Source organism: Aspergillus flavus, chromosome 5 (genome assembly GCF_009017415.1).
Source record: "Aspergillus flavus chromosome 5, complete sequence".
NCBI lineage: Eukaryota > Fungi > Ascomycota > Eurotiomycetes > Eurotiales > Aspergillaceae > Aspergillus > Aspergillus flavus.
In genome coordinates, this window is record NC_092408.1 from 4260610 (window position 1) to 4283069 (window position 22460).

General features: G+C 48.4%; 8 protein-coding genes across 8 annotated transcripts; 4 read left to right on the plus strand and 4 right to left on the minus strand.

Annotated features, from left to right (window-relative positions):
• Nucleotides 1-523: 523 nt before the first annotated feature.
• On the minus strand, nt 524-4092 carry F9C07_2234925 (putative alpha-1,3-glucanase; the record flags this gene model as incomplete). Its single annotated transcript, XM_041293469.2, has 5 exons — nt 524-1343; nt 1433-2189; nt 2254-3380; nt 3453-3677; nt 3842-4092. 5 exons carry the CDS (start codon nt 4090-4092, stop codon nt 524-526), a joined length of 3180 nt encoding a protein of 1059 aa, XP_041148396.2.
• A 1419-nt stretch (nt 4093-5511) lies between these two features.
• Nucleotides 5512-6754, plus strand: F9C07_1720487 (uncharacterized protein). The gene is made up of 2 exons (XM_041286631.2): nt 5512-6067; nt 6121-6754. Exons 1-2 carry the CDS (start codon nt 5828-5830, stop codon nt 6607-6609), a joined length of 729 nt encoding a protein of 242 aa, XP_041148398.1. The 5' UTR covers nt 5512-5827; the 3' UTR covers nt 6610-6754.
• F9C07_1720569 (uncharacterized protein) lies at nt 6754-7608 on the minus strand. Its single transcript, XM_071508339.1, has one exon. It carries the CDS (start codon nt 7481-7483, stop codon nt 6899-6901), a length of 585 nt encoding a protein of 194 aa, XP_071364682.1. The 5' UTR covers nt 7484-7608; the 3' UTR covers nt 6754-6898.
• A 2728-nt stretch (nt 7609-10336) lies between these two features.
• Nucleotides 10337-12118, plus strand: F9C07_9256 (uncharacterized protein; the record flags this gene model as incomplete). Its single annotated transcript, XM_071511883.1, has 3 exons — nt 10337-10517; nt 11284-11508; nt 11532-12118. The coding sequence occupies 3 exons, from the start codon at nt 10337-10339 to the stop codon at nt 12116-12118; spliced, it is 993 nt and encodes a 330-aa protein (XP_071364683.1).
• Nucleotides 12119-13482: 1364 nt separating this feature from the next.
• F9C07_2204576 (uncharacterized protein) lies at nt 13483-16377 on the minus strand (the record flags this gene model as incomplete). The annotated part of the gene is made up of 4 exons (XM_071509589.1): nt 13483-14656; nt 15262-15537; nt 15596-15989; nt 16044-16377. 4 exons carry the CDS (start codon nt 16375-16377, stop codon nt 13483-13485), a joined length of 2178 nt encoding a protein of 725 aa, XP_071364684.1.
• A 530-nt stretch (nt 16378-16907) lies between these two features.
• On the plus strand, nt 16908-18344 carry F9C07_9259 (putative flavin-binding monooxygenase; the record flags this gene model as incomplete). Its single annotated transcript, XM_041286632.1, has 1 exon — nt 16908-18344. The coding sequence occupies one exon, from the start codon at nt 16908-16910 to the stop codon at nt 18342-18344; it is 1437 nt and encodes a 478-aa protein (XP_041148401.1).
• Nucleotides 18345-18594: 250 nt separating this feature from the next.
• Nucleotides 18595-20034, minus strand: F9C07_2285549 (uncharacterized protein; the record flags this gene model as incomplete). The annotated part of the gene is made up of 2 exons (XM_071510765.1): nt 18595-19486; nt 19572-20034. The coding sequence occupies 2 exons, from the start codon at nt 20032-20034 to the stop codon at nt 19032-19034; spliced, it is 918 nt and encodes a 305-aa protein (XP_071364685.1). The 3' UTR covers nt 18595-19031.
• A 1437-nt stretch (nt 20035-21471) lies between these two features.
• F9C07_2234932 (uncharacterized protein) lies at nt 21472-22303 on the plus strand (the record flags this gene model as incomplete). The annotated part of the gene is made up of 2 exons (XM_071509962.1): nt 21472-21858; nt 21914-22303. 2 exons carry the CDS (start codon nt 21472-21474, stop codon nt 22301-22303), a joined length of 777 nt encoding a protein of 258 aa, XP_071364686.1.
• Between the last annotated feature and the right edge of the window lie 157 nt (nt 22304-22460).

Genomic DNA, 22460 nt, shown 5'->3' on the forward strand with positions numbered 1-22460 from the left:
TGCACCTTTACTTTTCTAGAAGTGCCTTTTCGCTGGTGGATTAATAATCGGGATAATATTTCGATGCGATATTCTCAGGATGACAGTTGCATCGCTGATAAGGAAGTAACTATGGGATACAGAGTTTTATCTCTGCCCCGGTCAGGTCCGTTCAAACTGCGAGATGCCAAAACAGAAGTAAATGTAACTCATAGCAGGGACATAGCTATGGTATTTGTATGAAATAACCAGGGGAGACGATGATTCGGTAAAGTCGGTCAATCTTGATCCGCATTACCGGAGCGAGTACTGATAATGAAGAGGGGCTACTGATTGCTGAGCGATTATCCATCAATAATATGTATGGATTTAAGGGAAGAGCAGTCCATATCACTGGCTACATACAACTGAAGTAGTCGACTTCGTCGATGCTGCCTAGGTCCTATCCCTGATACATATTGCAAACGAGTAAGTCTGAGCATTCCGTCATATTCTTTTTGTACAAGTTCTAGATCATTTCTATTATAGTAGTGTCAATATCGGCTTAGTATAAGCCAGGCCCAAGGCCAAGAGGCCCAGCAGATGCCCCGTTAGTATGAAACGAAAGTAGCTGAGCGGCAATTGGCGTGCTAGCCGAACATCCTCCCTTGGCCCAACTACTTGGCTGACACTCCAGATCTGCTGGACAATCTTTGTCGTTATTGCAGAAAGCCCCTGCCTGGTCGGTCTTAAGCCAGCACCATGGATCTCCTGCTTTCCACTCTTCCTTGACGGGCTGAGAGGTCTCTGGGTTGCATTTGCTCCAACATACTCCCTGTATACCATCCATTATGGCGCAACCACCATAATCCGGCTCTGGTATTGTACATCCACCCTGCGCCCAAATACTTGGCTGACATTGGAATGTGGTTGGGCAGTCTGTCTGATGGTTGCAAAAGGCACCTACTCCGTCATGTTCAAGCCAACACCATGGATCGCCCTTTTTCCACCCACCGCCCACCGCCTTGCCGGTAATAGGGTCACACTTATTCCAGCATACACCTTGTTTCTTCATCAGATCACAACCATCCGCAGAGGTAGGCGCTGGCTTTGCCGAGCTGGTGGTAGTAGTAGTGGTAGACGTGGTCGTCGAGGAGGTAGTGGAGTGGGATCCTGAGTCGGAGGTTGGCTTGGCCGTTGGGAATACTGGCACGGCAACCGTGCCTGAATAGCCTGGGATGATGACCATAGGCACATTGTCTATTGTCGTGCTAACCTGCTCGTTGCCATCCACGTTGGGCACCCGGATAGTCGTGCCATCGACATTGATGGTTCCTCCCGTTACCGTATATGGATCGCCCCCGACGACGGCAATCTCCGAGATACTGGTAGTGATGATAGAGGTCGTTCGTGGGGATAACCATTAGCCCCCTAGTCGCCATTGGGATCGATCTTGACACCCGTCGGACAATACTTGCCCGTTGTCGTGGCCGAGTTAGTCACTGAGCATCCGGTAAAAGTGGCCGTCTTTGTGGTGGAGCAGCTGGTGTCAGAGCAAGTGACCCAGTAGTTGGTGGCTGTCTGCGCGGTGCTCTCCTCGCTGGAACTGCTACCGCAGTTCGAGGTACAGCGATGTCCGCAGCCGGGGCTATTGATATCTGTACAGGAGGGGAACGGGGCGTGGCTGGTAAAAGTGGTTGTTGGAAGGAATCGGTTTGGGGGGCAGTCGATTGAGAACAAATCGAAGAGTTTGAAGCGTGGTGCTTTGGGGATCGGAGGAAACGAGGGCAGTGGGGGCACGGGTATATCCTCCGGTTTCGAGGTAGGCTGGGGTACCGGAGACCAATAGAAGCCTCCAGCCTGGACCCATACTGGAACAACCGTCGTTGAGGTAGCGGAGGTAGCCGGTGAGGTCTGGACAGGGAGTGTCGTGGTCGTGATTGTAGAAGTCGCGAGATCTGAGAGAGACGGGAATTGTGCCTCAGAATAGGTATATGTCTGGCCATTTGTGTAGTATTCGGTTGTTCCAAGAGACGTGGGTGTCTGCGTGACCCCACCACCTGGTGTAATTGACTGGACAGAGACTGGAGGTAGGAAGATTGTGGTGGAAGTACCGTCCGCCTCCAATGTGACGGGCTCCGGAGAATAGCTGGGAGTCAGATAGAAGGAGAAGGGTCTCGTTTGACCGGGGCCGACAGGCATATTAAAATAGCTCATAGCCGTGGTAGTAACTACTCGCAGAATAATCAGCAATTGGTCAGGCTAAAGACATTGGGGCATAGGGCTTGGTCATACTGGGGCTGGGGTAAAGGGTCTTGATAGTGGTGGTTCCCAAGGTAATGGACGTAGCCACCGGAGATAAATAGATTGTCGTTGGGTTATTCAGGAGCAGGTCTGGCATTATCAGAGTACAAGGCGGAATACATCCGACAACAGGGGAAGGTTTCAGGAAAATGCCTGGATCTACATAGACATCACCGGAGCCCTTGTCGTCACCCTCTCCACCAGACGTAGAGACGGCACATGCGCCTTCGGGACAGTATTCATACTTGCAGGTGAACTCGCAAAGGGGTCCATAGACAGTTTCATCCATTCCTGGACCCGCTTCACCAACCTTATCTGTTGCTTCAGGAAGCGTGTGAAGAGCACCTTGGGCAGTACATGTACACGCATTGATAGGACAGAACCCCAAATTACACGCGAAGTCACAAAGACCGGCGAGATTACCTTCCCCTGTACCGCCGATGCATGCTGGAGGTAAAAAGGGTGAGACAGTGGGCGTGGACAACGGTGCAGAGACGGTGCTGCATGCGGTGTCGGGGCAGAATCCATGAGGGCAGTCAAACGCGCAGAGACCGCTATAGCTGGCATCGAGTCCTGCTTGAGGATAGCCCATGGGTCCGGTCGCATTGGGTGTTTCTCGAGGCTCCCCTTGAAGCTGGCAGTAACAGGCACCGAGAGGACAGTAGCCATATTTGCAACCGAACTCACATAGACCAGCAAAGTTGTTGGCTCCGGTGCCATTTATACATTTCTGATTGAAAAGATTCGTTTCCGGCTTCGCATTGACACTTTCACTAGCACTGGCGCTGCCGACCCAGGCATTCCAATTCGTCAGCCCCTTGACGCAATTCGTGGATATGGAGCTGCCGTGGACCTGGGCTATCTGCTTTCCAGAGCGCGATAACGTGACGACGACGTCTCCCAGGCTAGAACCGAAAGGAACACTGCCATGGTAGATACCGACACCTCCGTCCGGTTGCCAAGTCCAGCTGGCTTGTTGGGATACTCCACCAACACTGACCGTAACGGTTGCCGGAGCACTAAGGAGAGCAGAGAAGAAGATGTGGTCCTGTACGATCTCTGTTGGATGAAACTCAATTTGAAGCTGGCTCGCAGTGTTACCAGAGGTTCCTCCTGAGCTACAAGCGGACGCAGGTTGCGGTCAATGCCACACAGTCAAGCCCTCCTTATCGATTGTGGCTTTTCCATACTTATAGGTGTCGATCAAAAAAGGAAGAAAGAGCCGCCAGCCATCATGAGGCATGTCAGTGACATAGTTATAGGGAGCTCGGCCAATGTCGAAGGCCTCCATGGCATAGTCTCGTAGTGGTCCGATATAGTGAGACTCGCCATAGTCGTTCCAGGAGATAATTTGAACAAACGGTGGCTTGAGATACCAGATTTCCTGCCACCTGTCATACCACAAGTTGTCTCCTCTAGAGCAATTCCTTCGTTAGCTTTCGGCAAGGAAGGGCACAGAGACTCCAGAAGAGATACGACTCACCGCCACAGCCAATTCTTCTTATATCCGGGAAGGTTTGTATAGAACCATGGTGAAGCCGGCATCATCTAAGGAAGCTCATCAAGATATTCCGTGTACGAGGCGTCGACGTAAGTGTTCATTTCTTGACCTCCCCATGGCCAAGCGGCCCAGTTGAACAGACCGTCCGCCGTGCCTAGCTCCACTGCTGGCTTGGCTCCCAACGACGACCAGTCTGGCACAAAGAAACATCCTGTGGACTGCTTGATGATGAGCCAATCATCTGAATTTGCAGGGCCTTCAAAGGTTGACACCAAAGGCTTGCCTTCGTAGTGGTAGTAGGAGGCCTTCCCGCCGTAGTTGTTGATCATATTGATCACGTCACTAATAGGCTAGGGCCCATTGCCTGCATAGTCGAAGGAAAAGAATAACTGGAACCCAAGCCTTTCGGCCTCCTGAAAGAATATTGACACTACCGCGTCATTGACGGGGTCGGCATTCGCCATATTCAGGGCAAAGGCATCAATGTGAGCTTCCTTGGCCTTGGTGATATCATCATGGAAATCACTTCCTATATAGTTTCCAGTATTGCCGACCTAACATTCAATTCAGCACGTCCTGAGCAGCTCGTTCTTCTCCTCCAGGCCATAACATACCATGAAATGAGTAAATACGGCTTTTCCATGGCTGGTACCTGCCAGAAGCAAGGTCAGCAAGATCGACCACACAAACATTGCGTCTGGTGAGACTGAAGCACGGTATTTCAATCAAGAGAGAACGATGATATGTCGTTGCAACCTTAAATACCTTTCATGAGACCATCGGCAGAAGAGACTTGGCCGTCCTAACCGAGATCCATATGCCCACACAATCGCACATAATGAATTGCCTCCTGAGAAGACCCCACCCCAACAAGATTGGATGCATCCTCGCAATATTAGATATCCTAGGTGGACAACAGCAATGTTGCATAGGCCACAGGGTGGAGCCTGCGAGAACGATACACGCCAAACAGCAGCCTATGTGTTATTGGGACGCCAAGAGCTCCTTCACTTTTCGCCCGGGCATGAAATTGAGGGCGATTTTCGGATTTACCCGTTGAACGGCCCACGTTACATGCGCTAAGAGACGGTCCGAACAATAGCGTCAGGCTAACCGATGGTTCGTCGCTACAAACTATTGAGACCTAATACTTAGTTGGCCCAGCGTCTCAGGCGGGACTACGGAGTAGAAACAGTACGTTGCAGGGCTTTCACTCGGTCTCGATATCATTGGCTCAAGAATCTCGACCCCTACGCTAGCATATCCCGATTTTTCTCTATTCCCACCGTCAATACCTAGGCTCATAGAATTCAATTCATGACCCACGGCTTCTTGTTCACTGTAGAGCCGAGGGAAAGTGATCCGAATGCCCAGTCCTATCTTCCCTCTGGATCCATTCACACCAATTGTAAAACCCGTCCTGGACTTCATTTCGCTTAGAGATAGACCACTACAGAAGTAGTATTCACCAAGGATGGGATTAGCACTTACGACCACCGGGCAGGTTGCGGAGCGCACCTTCTCCGTGGACCCTCACGAAAACCCAATCTAGCAGGTCGGACGTTCGAATTTGTGCAAGGTGCTCGGCCGGTGTTAGAATAGGTTAACAAGTATGAGAGGTCCTCTCGGAGCATCCGTTCTATTTACCACCTAGCTCAAACAGACCTCCTTAATTTCCTTTCCAACATTCTTGTGGGCACCTACATAACTCAATCCTGGCGCTGGTGTGTGTTATGTGTCCTGCTTGCTCTCCATCCTCTTTGCATGCTCTCCTTCAAGTTCAATATCATTAACGTTCCTGCAGGGATCTTTATCCCCTCTATCCTTTATGGCGCAACGAACCTCCAGTGGCAGGATGACACCTGCGGCTAGTCTTTAGCGTGCTAAGACATTCCTACTTTTCATCTTAGCAGTCCTCCTCTTTTTGGCCTTCCCAGCGAAAGGGCTGCATACGCATGGACGGGGTCATCGCCACTCGCGTGTCCAGCGGGCACCGCACAAACTAGTTTCTCGAGAGACTGACTGGATTCATTCAGGAGTAGAGGGCAGCGCTTGCATTGTGCGATGGATGGTGACCAGGAAGCTGCAAATCACGCCGTCCCTGTACCCATCAGCAAATGGACAGAATATGGGGACTTGGTTAGATATCGCTGGGACTTGAGCAAGAAAAGAAAGACAACTGACTCACTGGCTCAAGAAGTTCTTGAGCCTATGCTCCCGGAGCTCAACATTGACCCAGACAAAAACGAGAGAATGCTCATTTCCCAATCATACCCGGTAACGGTTGACGGGAGGATATATGAGGTAGGCGGCCTTCGGATTCCTGAATACCCTTAACGCTAATTGAGTACTTTTAGGCAACTGGAGGCTATTATAAAAGCCTGTTCAATTTGGATGCGGGCATGATCGTTGTGGACGATGTTTCCAGCCCGGCGACTGAGGCCCCAGATAAGCCCTTGGAAGATATTGTGCCCCTGAGGCAGTGGTCCGATGTGGTTTTTCTCCTCTGGCAGGATTATACAAAGGGTTCTCCCGGGGTTCTGCGGCATATCTTTCAAAGTGTAGTCGCCAACGAGCAATCATTGAGTATCATGCGGCAAGCCCTTGGAGAGACCGATGACTTCAAAGACTGGGATAAGTATACACCAATGAACACGGATGGGAGAACGTTCCGGCCAGGCTCTGACGAGTACTATGCGCTACTATACTGTCCGAATGGTCGCGGCATTGGTTGGTTGTTGACCCAGCACAAGGCCCATCTGACGGTTTCCTCGATCACGGTATTTGGCCAGGATGGAGAGCCCATGTTGTACTTTAAGATTGACCCTGTTGAAAAGAGCGATTGAGCAGAGATAGCTTTATATCCTGTTTCATTATAAATATAAACGATCACCTCTGTGTCTAATTCCTAGGGCTGTACTTCTAATAAAGCTCATCGTCTTGGGGATAAAACTGTCTTACTTTTGCGCTTAGTGTTAATAATGACATCAAATCTTCTACATTATCTGGTCCTTGAATAGGTACATGACGGTGAAAGTAGCCCAAGACACATCTGTAATTTTCGACCCATCGTCTGGGGGCGCGCCATGGAAAATAAGGAACATACACAATATATCATATTTCCGAATCCTACAATTAGGTAGCTGCGACAATATTAGACTGCCGTCTCAGCAGTTCCGTCCAATCCTCGTCGGTGAATATAGAGGATAACGCGAACCACATTCGGTGCGGAGCACCCACCCCTTCTGGAAAGCCTAAACCATCCATTCTGACACAATCCCAAAATACAAGGCCGTATGGGCGAAAGACCGAGCTATCCAGACCTTTAAGGGGCGAGCGAGGATGGCGATTAGATAGCGATAAGCACATCATGCCCCTGGATGATCGTCCCGTATTTAGGCTGTTGTCCATGATCTCTAATCCGTCCATTTGCGAGTCTATCACAGTTGTATAGGACTGGCAACAATTGCTGTAATCCGTTGAAACCTTGCTAGATATCAACCAGGGGTATACATTTTCACGTCCGCCTGCCTGGTGATGCAGCCAGTGAAGAAGAGTTGCTATCTGCTCCTCCTGGCCTTCGATATTGCTTTTCCAAAGGACTTTCCCCCAGAACCCTTCCACGTTGTTGTCCAGCAAGGCGCAGGTAGTCTCATTGTCTTCTGTTACCAAGGGACATTCAATATGTGCCTTGCGCAGCTCGTAAAAAGAACAATACATAAGAAACTACCGAGCAAACGTTGCTTCTCAACCCATGTCGGTGGGCCTATATCAACAGGAGTGTATGGAATACCCTGGGGGCGTCGGCTGCGATCAACGCCCGAACATGTACTGTGATATCTAGCCTTTCGGGGTAAATGCTCTACCTGGAGCCGGAGGCACCTTGCAATTCTAGAATGAAAATATGCGTGAATGAGACATCGCAGTCGAACTATCAGGCGAAGAAGCCGACAAAGAACAGCCGAGGGTGTTAGCGGGGATATTGTCTTAAGCATAGGAGGCCATTCACGGGGACGTTCACGGGCATAATGCAAAATGCCAAGGATATCTGTCTCCGGTTCCTGCGTTCGGGTCCAAATAAGGATAATGAGCCGTAAGGTATCCTGGACATGTGGCCCCAGCCCCTTTCGTGGACTGGGTTGTCGATAATCGCATCTACGATGCGGGCAAATAGGTCGTTGTTCTGGTGCAAAAGTCCCGCCACTTCCGGCGACGCCTTGTAGAGGCTATGCAGCGCAGGTAGACCGGGAAGGTTTGATAGGATCCTTTGCAGGACAAACCACGGAAGTCGTCCGAATGGATCAGGATCCATTTCTTTTGCTTTTGGCGTGTATATGGAGATGAACCGGAGTATTTTCGGTAATATGGGAGGAATGTATCCGTTTGTAATTCCTGTTCAGTGGCGAGTTATGTGATGGGGCCAGGAGTAGTTAAAAGATGATGAGATGAACTCATAAAGGAAGGAGGCTCACTTTAATCTCCCACGGATGAGTGGGATCTGAACTATGTGGGGGGTGCCAAGCCAGCTAGCCCCAGGACTATCCTTTCGCTTAAGTCCCTAGGGTAAATGGAAGTGAAACATCAACTCCAGCATTTAGTGCCATTAGTACAAAGTAGACCCTTGGATCTGAGACTTTTGACCCCAACAAGTACCGTACGGTAAAAGAGCTGCATTCAGTAACTAATCTCCGTTCATTTAGCACTATTGTCGTTTGATTACCTCTCCAACGCCGTAGCTAACAGTGGGCCGCTATTGCAACTGGGAATATATTTGATATTGACCTACATAGTTGTCGACCGTTTTCTCTTCCGACCAATCCGGCTTTTTCTCTCCTTGCATCTTCCCCAACCTGTCCCCCAAACCACCTGTTTTGATAATGTTATTGACAATTCCGCTTCTTCATCTGGCAGCCATTTTCGGGTCTTGGACTTTGGCGACAGCAACTGATTGTCTCTCGAAGCTGACTATAACGAGTTTGCCTCATTCGATGGGGCGCCCATCACTTTCAAGTATGGATTACTCAACGCCACAGCCTGCGGACAGTACTGTGAAAGAGTGAAAGACTGTCAGGCATGGTCGTATGTTGAAGGGGGCGGTGAATGTGCTCTATATTCCACTGCAGCTCTTTCCACGACCGCCATCCAATAATTTGCCCATGGACGTTGTTCCGACAGCCTCGCCGAGCCGAACTAGTAGATGGCAGCCCCTCCCGGGCTATCCTGGCGGAGATTAGACAAATCACTATCTTTGAGCTCGGAACCATGCCGAGGAATCATTCACATTGTATGTCCCTTCGCAACTTGACATTTTTGGGCAGTACCTTTCGCGCAGGATGTTGACTCTCAACCACAGCTCCCCCTTCTGTGTGCACTTTTGCGGAACAACCCATGCGCTCGCTCGTTGCAGATGCTCTCTTGCATATTTGCCCTTACACTTTCTTTCTCTTGTTCTCGGCATTGGATCCTACTCAATCGTATGGAACGCCTTAGCGAAAGACGGTATGATACTGGCCTTTTGTGTTGTGGGACCAGTCCTTGATATTAGCATCAGGTGCATCTATTACTAGAAGAATTGTTTTTCTAGTGAAACAAGTATTACCTCTGAGTTCAATGATCGTAACACAGTGTATCTATGCCTGGTAGACACCACAGACAACAAGAAACAAGATCTATCATGAACTAAACTCTACTTTTGGTCGTGGTGTCTTTTATATTGGTATCGCACCGGATGGGGATTCAACATAGCTTCATCCTCCCGGCCACTTGGCAAACCTTCATATTGACTGTCAACAGCCAGAAGTTGAGGTCTGTTCGACTGAACCATAATCATCTGCAAATTGTGAAAGAGAGGAAAGCACTGGTATGATGGGAAAGGATTGTAGTTTTGAAAAGCTATCTGAGTATGATTCAGACATGTATTCAGACTATTCATATATACTGCCGTAGATATAGTATATACTATTAGTCTCTTACCAGTCGCAGATATATAAATTTGATAGTATTGCTATCGTAATATTTATAACAATAAGATGACAAAATAGCGCTCCGTAATTAGAACAAACTAGATAACATCTAAAATAATTCAGACATGGTTTGGTAAGCCAGTTGCAGACATTAGATCTGGGTTGAAGTTACTAATTGTTTCTATGAGCCCAAGCCTGGCCTAGCCGAAGGTCATCGCTAGTATGTTGCCAGAAGAACACGAGTGCCACCGACAGCTTCAATGTTAGCTTTGATGAGTTTTGGCATTTGTTCACTCCAGGAGAAACCATATACTACTCGGAAGCCAAGAGTAACCCTGGCGGGCTGGATTACGACAAGCTCAGGAAAAGCAGAAGACCAGATGAGAGACTATGGTGGGTGTACACACGATATGAAGCTAAAAAGCAGTTTTGGGTTAAGGCATACTGCATTGACTACGACAGTACATCGTATGTCTGCGTGAAAGAGTGGTTTTTTATCGAGCGATATGAAGAAAGGGTCAGCGTGACTTCTCTCAAAGTGTACCAAATTCGGTTTTCAAGAAACGTGAAGAGGGTTATGGAAGACGAAAACGAAGTTGGGCGAGGATTCATGCAAACTCGTGATTCAAAGCTCTTGGCCCATACTGGATGGGCGTTCGTCCCAGAGCAAAATGAAACGAACTTTGTTTTTGTGTCTGGCAATGTGGTGATCGATTTCGAAGAACCATTCAAGGCTCATCCAGACTTTAAGCCTGTTCGCAAGCTGCCATCGACAAGATATCACCGGGGACGTATGAATCAAGGCACTGTGGATTGCCTAGCGGTGTGGTATTGGACAGAGGGGCAGGAGCTCAAAGAGTTTCAAACAACGGATGTCTCTTGTCTCGGATTGAAGATAATATTCCACACTTCACCAAGAGAGAATACTGTTGCTATCATGATCCTTTTCTGTCTGGTATGATGAGTAGCGACTCTTTCGAGTACTCACCATGAGAAGAAGACCTGCATCTGTTGCCTAGTAGGCTCTTTGGCTATTCACTCCAGGATCGAAGATTCGTCGCATTGGATGTTAAAAATCTTCGGCGGACCGAGGAGGACAGAGACATGTTCAACAATCTGATCATCAACCGGAATCATGAAGCCATACTTCGAGCACTAGGCGAATCCCATTTCATATGAAAAGAGATCAACGAAACCAGAGGTATCGCCACGATCAGTCAAGATATCGTCCAGAATAAAGGCAGGGGTCTAGTTATTCTACTCCATGGGGTTCCTGGTGTTGGCAAAACATCGACTGCGGAAACGATCGCCAGTCACTTCCAGAAACCCCTGCTTCTCACCACTTGTGGTGATCTAGGGTTAGATCCTGCAGCAGTATAAAAGTCTTTGAAGGAAATGTTTCGAGTAGCACAATTGTGGGATTATATTCTGTTGCTTGATGAGGCAGATGTATTCCGTTCCGAACGAGTATCATCTGATTTGAGTCGTAATGCCCTGTTATTAGGTTTGCATACTCTGTTGTTGTCTCTTATTTGTATCATGCTAACTCATCTGCAGTTTTCCTCCGCGTCCTGGACTACTACTCCGGAATTCTGTTTTTCACCACAAACCGGGTGGGGACCATGGACGAAGCATTCAAGTTCCGGATTTACATCCGTCTGTACTACCCGTACCTTGACCTAGACCAAAGCGAGAAAATATGGGAAGTCAGGCTTGATCGGTTGGCGACCATACGGGAAGAACACGGTGGTGGACGGAAGCCCTTATCGATAGACCGTGAGGGTATTCTCGCCTTTGCCAAAAAGCATTTGACGAAAAGCGAGAACGGCAAAGGCAGGTGGAATGGAAGAAAATCAGGAATGCATTTCTCATCGCCTCTGCTCTTGCTCACAACGAGAGGACCCGTGGTATTAAAAACGGTGGAAACCCATGCGATCTCAACGGCCGCCATTTGAAGACTGTGGTTAAAGCTGGTACAGGGTTTGAAAAGTACCTTCTCGAGACTAGGGGCATGACAGATCAAGAGGCAGCATATCTTAACAGTACCCGGGCTGATGACCTTCAGTCACAAAAGGCTGTAAATGCATCTAGGGCCGCTGCTCCGGCATCGGCACAGCCGGCTAAGCCCCTAGCGTATCCAGGATGGGTCAACCAGTATCCGTCCCAGCCATCTTTTGTGCCTCCACAAGCCCAGGCTGCGTATAAACTTGCTACTAGCCCGTCGCCTGCTAATCGCTTGTATCCTCAGCAACTGCAGCAGCCACACTATGTTTTCCCGGGGCCAAGTCTGCAGAATACATATGGGCAGCCCCTAATAGCTGAAGGATATCATCAACCACAGGCGCTGACTCCAGTGCCCCAGGTGCAGCTCATGAACAGGTTCAGATTCTGAGTCGGACATGTAACCGCGGGCGAAGCTGGGCTGTTGAAGACCATAACCACGATATAGGGGCATATCATCAGCATCTTATTCTTGAGCATTACTTCACCGTCGTGAAGATAGCTCATTGGAATTCTTTTGGATGTTTTCGGATTTTAAATAATTTACTATCTGACGTATTTAGAACTACTTTCGGACAAAGTTCTTCTCTCCAAGGATGCAAATTGAATAACAGTTGCTTATAGTTAGGATAGGCCAATTCTGATATAGTTTTGTTTTGAATCTCATTCTCCTTTCTCACACGTCGATGCATTTTTAGGCAGTGTAGGCCGCCGCATAAAGTCCCGCGCCCTTTGCGACTAATAATAGATAGGCCACGCGTGAAAAGCTTAAGACGGACCGCTGGGCTCTTATAAATGCGAGTATTTTAACTAGGAAAAGATTGACAATCTCATAAGAAGTGCCTTATGGCCCTCAAAGGAGCCTGAAATCTTAAACCTACTTCCAAAGCTTCAGCTTCAATCTCCATCCCGGAATGTAGCACGCGTGCTTACCTAAATATTTCATGGATAGGACCGATTGAGGTACAATGTGATGCACAGAATATAACGCACGCACGCAAACATTACTGAGGCCATGACGAACTTGGAAAACTGATATATCCCGTTGATGTGTTAAAAGGGCCCTTCAAGGTAGGACGCAAGCTGATGTCCACATTAACCTAACTGACCATATAGTACTTGACCACGTATCAAGCTTTCTGCGATCAGACCTCATATTCCCTTGCTCATTGCTCTTTGCTCATTGATTCAAGTTTATTACCAACCCATTAGATGGCCATACGATGACCCTATCCAGCCCAGCTGTTACGGCATTACCTTAGTTTGTTAGGTACTATGCCAAAAGCGTACATACCCAGGCAGGGCGTATGACCATAGTATCATGTGTTTCATCATAGTCTCTGCTTTGAGACTATTGGGTTTATGAATGGAGGAATCCTCATGAACAGATGCATGCTCTCTTCCAGCGACAGCAGGGTCTATGGGCACTGAGAGCTAGTCGACGCGATGTTGGCAGGAACCTGGGCTGCGGGCATTTGGTAGATTTATTTGCCGTCATTATCCACTAAGGGACGTATTATTTGTGAGGTTGGTCTTCAAAGGCTGATTGAAACTATGACAGCAACGTATAGGTATAGCCATAGTCGGAGAGCTTCTCAGTACTGGGAAAGATCTGTGTTGGAAAAGAATAGATGTCGTGTCGAAAGGCATAAAGAGATTTATGAGCGGAGGCGATTTGGTCTGGATGCCTCAGGCCAAGGAGTAGGGCAGAACACCAGATCATCAACGCTGACAAAGATTGGAATGATGGAGGCTTCACGGACCCGGAACAAATTCAGGACCACTTTCTATAAGATCAAAGAGCGAGCCATCGAACCCCGACCGTCGTTGATCCCAGTAATACTGGTTGAAGACAAACAAACGGTCCACACAAGCTGGTCGAGTGCGAAGCCACGTTGAGCTCTCCCAGAGGCCTTCCAGGGAAATGGGAATTTCGAGAAGGGCAAGGAATAGTGGGAAAGTGGTATTTTGTAGCTTGGCACCGGTTCCGGCATCCGCAAAGAATTGACTTCTGGCGTCAAGGATATCACTGGCAAGGGCAGTTGCGGTCGTATCCTCAAAGGTTAGTGGATGACGCAGGCGATGGATGAGAAGGAGAGCAGCGGTTCGATACATCGTTGCCTGTGTGCGCATTGATAATATCTCTAATTCGCTGTACGTCTCCAAACAGAGACCAGAGTCATCAGGCGACCAGGTCCGGATCCGATGCTCAACTTCCTCAAGAATCGTTTCCTGGACAGATCCGTCTGCGAGTTGCTTGCTGACAACACACAAATCATAGAGTATTGACAGCAGCGACGTACAGAGACCTGCTACTCGGTCAACGACTCCTGCACGATTGAACAGCGGTCGAATCACAGGGACTTCACGATGCAGTAGGCACCATACTGTGTCCCAAAAGATTGGTGCGATCGCGATGGGTTCTAGAAGTCGGTTGCGAGCAATATCCGGATACCATGGGCGAACAAGGGACAAGGAGCATCGAAGAATGGAGATCTCTCCTGTGGATGTGACCAGGGAATCAAACGCAGCTAGTGCCTGCCCCAGCATTAGAACTGCGAGTGCATCATGGGTATCCACAATGACAGCATTTCTAAGCTTCTCTACAGAAGCAGCACCGCTCCTCACATCGACTTGATCGGCTGTGAGCAGGCCAAAACGAGCCCACGAGAGACAGCTACTGATAGCAGCGAAAGTTTCATCCAACAGATCCGCGGAATGACGGTAGCAGTATTCCAGGGCTTGTTGGAAGTCCTTTGCAAACGTCAATCCAAACATATAGATATCGTGTAGAACATAGAAGTCCTCAACCTCTAGGTGCGTGGAGGATCCCGAATGTGTGGACTCCGAGGGAGACCTTTCCCCTGCATCTTGGGTCGCGCTGGACTTGATCACGATCTGGGGTTCCTCCCGACCTTCCTCTTCTGGGCTACCCTTTGATAGCGCATAGTCCCATATAGCGAGTGACCCTTTCGCTACCCCAGGATGTTCTTGTTTCGGCGGGCGCCCTGCGCGTAGTTGCTGTCGGGCAATGGTGCAGGCAAGGGATGATTTCTCACATCGGACACATATGGAGGACGCCGGGCGCATCAAGCATCTTTTCTTTCTACTATAGCATTGATCACAGGCTTTTCTCTGCATCATAAGCATCCTTATCAATCATGATTAGGCGCGGTGAGGCCGAAGTGGAGCGAAGTGAGTCTAAGTACGGTTCCCATTTAAGGGGCCGACTTACCGAGGCCTTCTGTGACGAAAAAAGATACACTTGCGTGTTAGAAAGCTTGGCAGTCTCCACACTTTCTCGGTCTGAAATTGAGATATGGGTCTTTTAAGTGGCAAAGATGATCATCCCCGCTGGCGGAGGGTTTTTTCGATTTATGGCATAGCGTAATGTGGAGACAGCCAATAAAACAAAGCACTAATCCACTTGCCCTACCCACGAGTTACCTACTACATCATGATCTACAACATCCAGAACAACCGATGAAACACATGGTTAAGTCCAATCAAGTCATGGCACGTTGTTGAACTTGCGAACCTGCCAGCTCTTGCTCCATGCGCCGTAATCTGACGAAGCTTTGCGAGGAACGATCTCGCAAGCGTTCTTGAATCCAGTTCGGAAGCCCACGGATCATGGCGGCCAAGCCTTGAGACGAGGGAACAACGACCTGGCCTCCATTTCCATTTACGAGTTGCTTCATCACTGCTTGGGATACCTTTTCAGGTGTCATTATGGGCTGTCCGAATTGTGAACGGTATTGAGCGAGGTCATTGATCATAGGTGTCTGAACCCACAACGGGTGGATGACACTGATTGACCCCTGTTAGAAGCTGCCTGCTTGAAATGAGACATCTAGGGAGGACTCACCTCGTGCGCACTCTTCTTGAGCCATACCAGTGCTTGATCTCCTGGGTCAAACTTTCGTGAAACGCAAGCGCCCCAGCTTTCGAGCAAGCGTAATCCGCCATCTCTCCCAGTGCTACAAAGCTAGCCATGCTGGCGATGTTCACGATGTGACCATGATCATTTTTGATCATACTAGGCAAGAACTCCTTCACAGTCCAGAAATGGGCCAAAGTGTTGACCTCAACGGTCAGGCGGATCTTTTCTTCCGGTTCATCCAGGATGGTTCCCCCGAACCCAACACCGGCGTTATTGATCAAGACTGTTGGATGACCATGATCCCTTCGTATCTTTGTAGCTATCTCTTTAATTGCGGCAGAGGATGTAAGATCCACTTTGTAGAAAAAGACGTTCGATGCTACACCGTATGTTAGTTAATGCCCAGTGATTACAGTGGGGAATAGTCACTCACGCAAGGAGAACTTGGGCTCCTGAATATCACAAATGATAACCTTGACATTAAGCTTGGCTAAGTCCTGCATTATTTGCTTTCCGATGCCACTACTTCCTCCTGTGAGAAGCACCAGCTCCTTCGACGCATCCCAAGGACGTGAGCGGACCCAGTTGTTCTGTGCCCTTTGGGATAGATAGCTGTTGGCAATTCTCAGGGACTGGATAGCTGCCACAAGTGCGATCGCCTTGTGAACAAATGGACGGGACAGGTAATTCTGAGCATTTGGTGGCAGTTGTGAGAAGAGGATTTTAGCCTTGTCCAAGAAAAGCTGTAGTAGATGATTGGCAGACATGGTCGTGATTTGAGAGGCGATTGTGTAGGTTCCGCTGTGATGAAGAGTACTGAAGAGCGATGGTGACGGTCGCTGTTGGCCTTTTTATAGCTCTTGCTGCACTTGCTGCTCCAATTTTTGAACTGAATAAACCTGAATTTTATGAACCTAACCTTGGGTAATCCTTCGCAAGGTTTCGCTAATTTATCAATACTAGGGAAGTTGAGTCTCAGCGTTTCGCTTGTGGCTGTGGAGCCCAGGCGGAGGGTTTTTACCACTCCGGGGAATTATAAAGCCATCTCAACTGCATCACGCCAATAACAGGAGAGCACATGACGAGATCGGGCATTTTTTTGTATGAGGATGTGGTTAACCGAAGATATTGTAAACGACCTCGGAATAGAAAATAGCGGGAGGCAAAGAGGGGCATGTTTTGTTCTAAATAGCTGCAGCCCCTTGCGTCTCTCCAAATGTATATATGCTCCTATCCTGCCAGACCAAACGTATCCACGCTATATACTCATTCTACTCAAATCTTATCTTGTGTCAAGATGGTTACAACTTCGTTTGATGTCCTCATTATCGGGGCAGGGATATCTGGCATCAATGCCGCCCATCGTCTCCAGACTGACTTTCCTAACTACCGCTTCGCCATCCTGGAGGCCCGAAACAATATCGGGGGCACATGGGATCTTTTCCGCTATCCCGGCATTCGATCAGACTCTGATCTGTACACTTTTGGCTTCAAGTGGTTTCCATGGAACCAATCCAATCCCATTGCAGAAGGGGGGGACATCTTGAGATACCTCAGTGATGCGGCTACTGCACATGGCATTAAGCAGCACATTCGCCTCAACCATCGTGTGAACGCAGCCAAATGGGATGGTCATGAGTGGAGTCTCGAGGTACAATGTGAGAACACTTCAGAAGAACTAAACGCTCGCTTTATAATATTCGCGACCGGCTACTACGATTACCATAACCCGTTGGAAGCGACTATACCGGGGCTGCAGAACTTCAAAGGCGAGGTGATCCACCCTCAATTCTGGCCCGCCAAATTCGATGCCTTGGGAAAAAGAATTGTAGTCATTGGCAGTGGTGCTACCGCAGTGACCCTTATACCGTCACTCGCAGAGGATTCCGAATCTGTGACAATGTTGCAACGCAGCCCTACGTATCTTACCTCCATCACTAATGCTCGACTCAACACCATCTGGAACAGACTCCTGCCAAACTCAGCGCTATACTACCTACGTCGACTGTGGTATCTGGTCGTTCCTCAGCTGTTCTATCGCTTTTGTCATACTTTCCCGAACGCCGCGAGATCCATGCTTCAAAAGGGCATGGGAGCGCAACTGCCCCTAGGAGTCCCAGTCGATCCCCATTTCAAACCCCGCTACAACCCGTGGGAGCAAAGACTTTGTATCTGCCCAAATGGAGACTTTTTCAGGGCTTTAAATTCCACAAAAGCGAAGGTTGAGACTGGGGTAATTGACACAGTTGACGAAGGCGGGATCCAGTTAACGTCTGGGAAACGACTCGACGCCGATGTCATCGTCACGGCCACTGGCTTAAGAATGAAATTCTTTGGCGGCATCCCCATCTACATCAAAGGAGAAAAGCTTAATACTTCCGAAAAGTACACATGGAATGGCCTTATGCTCCAGGACCTCCCGAACGCAGCACTGGTGTTGGGCTTCGTGAATGCCTCATGGACGCTTGGAGCAGACATTGCCATGCAGCTCATTTGTAGAATCCTGAAGCACATGGAGAACAAGGGCTATTCAACTGCTATTCCTACTCGCGAAAATCAATGTCCACTAGCTAACAAGGCGGTCATGGATCTCAAGTCCACTTACGTCAAGCGAGCAGCAAAGGAACTGCCGAAGGCGTCAGACCAACGCCCGTGGGTGTCGCGTACCGGGTACTTTTCCGATTTATACTTTGCAACATTTGGTAATTTAAGAAAGGGTCTTGTTTTCTCCTAGTTATGAAACTTTAATCCACATCGTGGTGGAAGCGGGAAGGACTGCGCCCCTCATGTATCCTGGATATGCTGTCGTTTTATGAAGCTTATACTCAATTCTACTTTCTCACATATATTGTACATCAAGCTTCCTGGGGCGGCGTAGTGTATATAGTTTGATTCAAGATATTACAATGGAAATCTGGTGAGCTACCGGCTTTCGGGTTTATCAAGTTGTGAAATGATCATAACAGTATGACGTCTCCTGAAGTTCTTTTTTGAAGGTTTCCCAATCATTTGATAAGACAATTTAAACTGTCCTAAGGAACACAATAAATCAGTAGTAGATCAACATGATCCTTTGCTTAGCTCGCCTTATCCCTCGAGATCTCTGATCTCTTAGTCCAAGCATATTTCTTGAGCATATCTTAGAAGAGAATAAACAGAACTAATGAAATCTGTTGTTGTTATCTCCTTGCTATCCATGAGGGCCTTGGAATGTTCCACCTTATCCTTGATCTTGTCTTACTCTGCATACTGCCATGTCTTCCAGCTTGCTTGCAACGAATGTTTCGACTTCCTCCGTATCACCATTCTCCTTCAATTGCTCGTCTCATCACTCAACACCTTTGAATTTTCGCAATTGCATACAAGGAAAGGTGGGTGTATCAAAAAGGCCGCTCGACAGAAGCATATGGAGCCACATGGCTCAAGAATCCTTAGACCGTTTAACCAGCTCGGTGAGTTCTTTGCGGCCATTCCCCGTCATCTTACCCTCTTCGTCTGATAGCACGCGTATAAAAATTTCCAAGCATTTTAAGTAGCGATCAGTGGCCTCTGGGGCATCATCCTCTTCGAAATCCCATTCCTCGTTGAGAGGTCGATCCATAAGAAGCCACCAGGGAGCGGATCCGAATAGCTGAGCTGGCCCTGCATAGACCCACTCCATGTCTACCACCCCGGTAATTGTAAGGTCATCCTTGCTTCGTACAATGACATTTCCAAGGCCAAAGTCGTCACAAATAAGCTTGAAAGGACCGCGGTCATAGGTGGGATGGGTCAACTCAGGAATCAGACTCTCCAATATCTTCAACGAGGCGTATCTCGATCTTGCACTGTGGGGACCCGCAATTGAATTTGGTTGGAGCGGTAGTTGTCGCCAGTCTTGACTGATACGTACTCAGAATAGTCTCTGGTCGTAGAGAAACCATTGGCTCGATCACCTGTTGTTGTCAGTGGGAGTTCTTACATCGGGCAACACGTACCACAAACCACGTATCAACACCTCCTACCCTTAGTATCTCATGTGCCTTCCATGTGAGCGGATGACCGGGCGCAGGGAACTTCGTTTTCAAGGTCGGCAGGCTTCCAATCTGGCTGAAATCTATCCTGTAAAACTGAAACATGAAATGCGCCATTTGCCTGTAAACGAATTCTATATCGGTGTCGCGGATATCTTCCCTGATTAGTCTCGAACTGCCTCCACCAAGCACCTCACCGAGGCAGATACCATTTTTAAAGTTCAACAGTATGAAAGGCCCCAAACAAAGTTGATTCTCCCTTGCAAGGCCCCAGGCAGATACCTCTGGCACGGGTAAGGACGTCTTCTTCCGAATGACATGAAGAGCTTCCACCTCCATGGCTATCTTTTCGTCTGCATTCAGGAGAAACGCTGCTAGCACGAGGTATGCGGAGTAACCGGGTTGTACCATTGTCAAAGACAAGCTTTTGGCCTACATTTTATGAGCCATTCAGGAACCCCCCATCTAGCCGACATGAGAGATTTCGGGGTGAAAGCCCGTGGCCCAACTGCACAGATGCCCATCCACGCGAGCCATATTCACCTTGTCCACCCATTCAGTTTCTTCCGCCATGTGAAGAAGATCAAGCGGCTTATTGTAGTCCATCGTGGGGATTATTCGATAGTTGGTTGTGAGGCAAAGTATGAGTACGAGATGATTGCACGGCTAGCAAAAGCAGAGGCGTGGGTGCTTTTATCCAAGTAGCAACGCGAGTTACTCGCTGACCGCCAAGTCATTTGTATGATCTTGTGCTACCAGCGGAGGTTGGGGTCTATATGGAGTTCCTAGACGAGGATAGCGTGGCACCTCATATTTGTTCCATGCTTCTCATCCCTCTGGACAAATACCCTCTCATGTATGTAGTAAGCGCTGCACATCTTGAACGATTTTGTCAAATTTGTCAATGAGCCTGGTTGTACGTCTGTATGCCATACTACATAGCCCTCTACAGATTTTGTATTGAGTGTACGGATACGTAAGCAGGGTGGACTAGTGTGTTTGGCTGCCTCTCGAGCTGTCAGTGTCACAGCCCATATAAACATGCAGAATCATTAATATAGCTTTTGATTCCCGTGATTAGCTTGAGAAGATTGACAAGCTTCTCCAACCAAAGGTTTCTGGGGTCTTTTTATCTACCACCATGGTTGTATATGGAGCGTCAAACCCGTTGCGGAGGTAAAAACTGAGCATTATGCGCTCGAACCTCGCTTGCTGATACATGATAAAAGCCAATAAACTGGACGAATCCGCGCCTATTGTACTTTAGCTATACATACACCTTGTGCGATGCGATACCGGAAGTTTTACAAGAAAATGATGTTGTAAGACATGAAAGGTCATGTGACCGTCAGTCTCCATAGATCTTTCTTAAGACCAACTTACTGTCTCAGGATGCTATCCCTGAGAAGCAAAGCGCGGGCTATGATTCCTCGCCTAGTAGTAATCTGCACTATTATATACCGTACTAGGAGGCTCGGTACAATCGTTGAAAAAGGAAATAGGCAAGGTCCTGATGTATGATTTAGTTAAGCGGCCAATATTAAGCACCGCAATAACACACTTGGGAGTACTATTCATGCCAGTTACAGCTATGATCCATAGTGGGGCATTTAAAATCCTGGATCACGTCGGTCCAAGGACTCTGGTCCTTGGTTACATAGAAGGGATTTAGCGCCCTTGTTTACGGACTTAAATGGCCAATAAGAAGAAACATTAAACCACGAATTGAAAGGTTTACCACGAGTTGTCCTGCCCTGGGGAATACACGCTTTACTACACAGTTTATCTGTGTGATCGTGAGCTTCCGTCTTCTGTTCTCCACCTAGCAGCACTCTTTCTATCTTCAAAATGTCAATGGATCAGTCGTCATATCCTCCCACTGAACTCTCAATGGAGGTTGATGGGGAAGACGATAGCGACTATAGGATATTCATCCACGGTCGCATTCGATACGTAACAATCGCCCCGGGAACGTACGATAGAGGAACGCTATCTATGCCCTTCGACTCGCTACCGGACTTGCCTCGAGATGAATCATGGAATCACCCTTATATCAGTCGGGATAATCTGACCAGCGAGCTGAAAACGTCGCTAACTACTCGTATATTTCCCGACGTCAATGTCATCTGCCACGCAAACCTCGTTGACTGCATGGATCTCACGAAGACGAGAACAATACCTCCGAACGCTTTTGAAGCCACCTGTCCCCTGGCCAAGTCGGGGCCACAGGAGACAGTCATTGCCAAGCTCGCGCGCTTCGATTGGGAGATACCAAGAATAGATAGAACAGGAGACTCAAGCCTACAAAATGTTAGAGCACACTGGTCTAGCACCACGGTTTCTCGGTCATATCCATGAGCATGGACGCGTGGTGGGGTTTGTGTTGGAGAAGCTCAATGGACGGCATGGGGGTATTGAGGATCTCTCAGTCTGCCAGGCTCTTCTGCAACATTTCCACGGCCTTGGCTTGCTCTATGGGGACGTCAATCGGTATAACTTCGTTATACAGCAGGGATGTGCGAAATTGATTGACTTTGAGCGTAGACGGTACTGTCCTGGTGAGATTGAAGCTATGAATGCTGAGATGAACAGTCTGCGTGACCAATTATCGGAGGAAACGGGATGCGGTGCAGGTATTATCTTCAAGGAAATTGAACCGATGGTAATTGATGAGCTCTGAATGCTACTGCGAGCTCTACTTTACTGGTTCCAGAGTGAGAATATCAAGGGGATACTATGGGACTGACCGGAGTTCAACATGGCCGGCATTTACGTATCAAGCAAGTTGACAGCACGCATGACACTAGTAGAACCCATCGGAGAGGAATCTCATTCAC

Excerpts from the sequence above, each read along its gene's own strand:
- F9C07_1720487 (XM_041286631.2), top strand. The coding sequence starts at position 5,828 with ATGGATGGTGACCAGGAAGCTGCAAATCACGCCGTCCCTGTACCCATC. Across the intron at positions 6,068-6,120 it reads TTGACGGGAGGATATATGAG|GCAACTGGAGGCTATTATAA; the intron begins GTAGGCGGCCTT and ends GAGTACTTTTAG.
- F9C07_1720569 (XM_071508339.1), bottom strand. The coding sequence starts at position 7,483 with ATGTATTGTTCTTTTTACGAGCTGCGCAAGGCACATATTGAATGTCCC.